Source organism: Panicum hallii, chromosome 2 (assembly GCF_002211085.1).
Source record: "Panicum hallii strain FIL2 chromosome 2, PHallii_v3.1, whole genome shotgun sequence".
In the NCBI taxonomy this organism is placed as follows: domain Eukaryota; kingdom Viridiplantae; phylum Streptophyta; class Magnoliopsida; order Poales; family Poaceae; genus Panicum; species Panicum hallii.
The window spans coordinates 51,348,980-51,353,014 of NC_038043.1; the positions used below are offsets into that span (position 1 = coordinate 51,348,980).

At 51.4% G+C, this 4,035-nt stretch overlaps 1 protein-coding gene across 1 annotated transcript; it reads left to right on the forward strand.

The window, feature by feature from the left end:
* Positions 1–381: 381 nt before the first annotated feature.
* Positions 382–1,912, forward strand: LOC112879836 (oral cancer-overexpressed protein 1-like). Its single transcript, XM_025944250.1, has 2 exons — positions 382–542; positions 1,092–1,912. The coding sequence occupies exon 2, from the start codon at positions 1,157–1,159 to the stop codon at positions 1,589–1,591; it is 435 nt and encodes a 144-aa protein (XP_025800035.1). The 5' UTR covers positions 382–542; positions 1,092–1,156; the 3' UTR covers positions 1,592–1,912.
* Positions 1,913–4,035: the final 2,123 nt, after the last annotated feature.

The window sequence follows — 4,035 nt, forward strand, 5'->3', positions numbered from 1 at the left end:
CATGGTCTCTTCGGGTTCCATTGGCTGTAGAAGCGCAGACGAGGTATGAAAAGTTTTTGCTCGTTTTATTGAACTGATGAACATCCCGTAGCGATGGTTTAGCCCAAAGTAGATCGTGCTAGTTTTTTATACGCTTGTGAAAATTAGGGAATCGACCTTTCCTTGAAAAGTGGGAGCATTTTGAGGACTCACCATGTGACAGAACATTTGGGAAATTCACTCTGCTCTTTTGTGGACCTGAAGAACAGATTACACAAAACTAGTTATGGATGCTTGAACTTATGAGCCTTCAAACAGCAGTTGCTGCACAATCGAAATTTATTTTATATAATGTAACAGTAGGATGCTATTGATTTTTTTTCTATTACCAACTTATTGCAGGTTGCCGCACATTAAAACCAAGCTAACATTCTCATTGAATTGGGCTGCTCTTTAATTCGTTTTAAGTAAATCAGACACAGAAGTAGTCATCTATCATCTCACAAGGACCTCCTGCAACTAGCCCACACTAACACTTGTGGCCCGCAGTCCCAGCCTTCCAGGTTTGTTGATTTCCATCTCCCTGTCCATTTCTTTCAAGGAATTGCTCTCTTGATTGGATTGTGTCATGATACATTTACCAGAGGAAAATCTATGTATTTAGCAGAACCTTGATCCTCCAGATTTGTTGCATGTAGCGTTTGTATTAGAATATGCAAGCCTCTCTTGCATCAAGCGTGCGAGCCTTGATTGATTATGACTATATAATTCTGATGTGTGATGTCAGAGTGATTTGTAGAAGGCTATCACTAAGTACAAAATGGCTTGCTGGTACATGTCCAGTCACTAATATGCTTTTGCATTTCCATAGTAAGAATGAATCTGGTGTGTCCCCATTCCTGAATATCAACACATGCTTTCTTGAACATTTTTAATGAATCACTTGAATGTTTCCTTATTGACGTGCGACAAATATAGGAAATATTTTAGAGAAGACATTAATACATCTTCAGTTTCCCTCTCTTGATTTACAGCACTATAGCTATTTCCCCCCTGTAGTATGTCTTCATTGAATTTATTATTCTCAACCTTTTGTTTTATCAATGAAGCAGGCCTTTTGGAACCACAGTTTTTGAAGAACTGTCTGTTGTTTAGCTAAATTAGGTTCCTGATCATTATGGACCAGCAACCTCAGAATGGTGCTGATTTTCTTGAGCCATCAGTACTCTTAGATGAGACACATTACCAGGAGGGGTACAAAAATGGTTATCATGATGGCCTTTCATCAGGGAAGGAAGATGGAAGGCAGGTTGGTTTAAAGATGGGTTTCCAGGTCAGTGAAGAACTGGGTTTCTATCAGGGCTGTCTGGATGTGTGGATGTCGGCAACTCGCATTGATCAGAACGTGTTCTCAGCTAGGGTCATGAAGAACATTGAGCAACTAGCCGCGCTGGTGAGCAGCTATCCGCTCTCTGATCCGGAGAATGAACAAGTTCAAGACGTGATGGAGAAGATAAGGCTGAAATTCAGGGTTATCACTGCAAGCTTAGGGGTGAAGTTGGAGTATGAAGGTCGCCCGGCATCATCGAAACAGGACGTTGAGGATCTGTGAGGGCGACTTGATCCTCCCTTTACTTTTGCCATATCGAGTTCTCCGAATCCTGTGTTCAGCTCATTGGTATCATGAAGAATTTGCCGTGAGACAACTGTCAAAGCATGAATCAGTATACTGTTGTAACCTTGTCTTCAGTTTTGTCTTACCTGCTCTCTCATCCAGTCATCCATGATCAGTCTTCAGGGTTTCACCAGAGATCCAGAAGTGTTTTGTTTAATTTGTGGAGTAATTCTCTTTCTCTTTCGCAACTCAAAAGCATTATAAATAGTATCAATAGTCTTCCTTAAACTTTTCTTCGAAGGGCATCTTATTATCCTATATTATGGAGTACAAACCAGCACCCTTATTTGTTTTCGTTTATGCTATTCTGCTTTAAGCTGCCATGCTCCTACTTTCAGTTGTACAATTTTAACGTTGTCTTTCCTGTTCTCTCATATGTTGTTCATACGATTAGTCGTTATAAGTTTGTGAAATATCCAATGAGTTCTAGATTAGTTATGGAATACTCCCCTTTGACAGCTCATATGCATTACAAGAATTTCCCGATTGTTTTCCTTTGCCATTTTATCACTGGAGGATTGCATTGTTGTTGAGCACCATTTTTGGTGACCAGTGTTTAACCACCGGATAAAAAGGAAATCTAATGAGGTTTTGCGCGGAGCAACACTCTCAGTACAATGCGAACGAACAATTCACACAATTCATCCACACTGGAGCAAGGCTAGCTGCATCATCAGCCTTGGACTGTCCTCTTGTCATACGTGCAGTGCCTTCAACCTCTTGGTCACCTCCTCTGCCTCGTCCTCCCGGTCCACATCCATGTCGGCCTCCGGACGATAGGTGATCAGTACGGCTCGGGGCCGCTTCTGGAACCTCCTCCTCCGCGCGATCACGCCGAGGTCCACCTCCCGCCTCATGTCCTCCAGCGCCGTCCGCACCCTGAGGATCTCCCGGACCTTGTCGCCCCTGCACCGGTGCGCCCTCGCTATCTCCAGCAGCCTGCCCTCCAGCCGGACCGCCGCGTCAAGGCGCGCCCTGATCGCGTCGAGCACCCCGAGCAGGCCCCTCCCGGAGACGTCCGGCCGGACGTCGTCGTCCGCGCACTTCCAGTAGTCGCCGCGCCCGCCGCCGTCGGCCCGGGCCAGGCAGAGCGCGCCCAGGGACGCGCTGACGCTCGCCCGGTTGAGGCGGTGCCGCGGCGGCCAGCTCCTCTGCCTCCGGAAGGCGTGCCTCGCGAACTCTCGGCCGGCGGTGACCACGTAGATGCGGCAGTGCCTCGCGCTGGCCTCGACGCGGAGCGCCGGCGGCGGCTCCGGCGGCGAGCCGGGGACGGCGGCGTCGAACAGGTGGCTGACCGTGACGTGCCCGCCGTCGCCCTCCTCCGGCGGCGGCACCGCGTGCCCGAGGATCTCGAGCAGCGCGGCGTACGTCTGGTCGATGATGGCCAGCGCCATGTTGTCCAGCATCTCCCACGGGCGGTGGTCTTCGAGCAGCTGCAGCTCGCGCCGCGCCGCCGGCGATTCCTCCGCCTCGCGCAGCTGTACGGAGGGTCGCGAGCTCTGAGCAGGCGCCGGGCAGACGCTGAAGGGGAAGGTGATCGGCATCTCGATCGGCGGCCAGGTAGAAAGCGATTGGCCGGCCGTGACTGCGATCGATGCTGTTTCTCGTATTTGATGGCTAACCGAGCCAAGTCCGACTCGGATTAGATCGACCATTTGGGAGTAAATGAGTTGCGTACGGACCGAATTACCGAAAGCAACTAGGATTTGTGCGAAGCTACGCGCCGAGGAGCTGACATCTATCCATCTGCATCACCTTGAACTTGAGCCTCCCACCGTTCTTCCTCCTTTGCTGCCTTAGCTTCTTCCTCTCGGCGTTCATTCTTCTGCATTTCTGTTTCTTCCGGCACAGCGAACTCACCCGTCACGTAATGCTGAGATGCACGGCGTCGTCCGCAGACGGTTCATCTGCGGCAGCAAAGACTGCACCGTCATACCTGCAGTCGCTTCAACCTCTTGGCCAGCACATCATCCTCGTCCACCTGATCCACATCCATCTCGGCCGCTGGCCGCCGCCGGCGGTAGCGGATGACCTCCCCAGCCGCGGCCCTTGCCTCTCCTCCTGCGCATGACCCCGTCGACGTCCACCAGGTTTCTCATGTGCCCCAAGACCATGCGCACCCTGATGATTTCCGGGACCTTAATCCGACACCGGTCGCCCGCGACAAAGCGATCGCCCTGTCTGTCCTCCTCCCGGATCTCCGTGTCCATGACTCCATGTGCGATGCCATCGCGTCCAGCACCCCGCGCAAGCCCTTCTCGGAGACGTCTGACCGGACGCCGGACGCGCACTTCTTCCTCCATCCGTCGTCGCTCCCCTGTCCGCCTCCGTCGCCGGCGCCGTCGTTGTCGACTCGGGCCGTCGGGCCATGCGGACCGTCC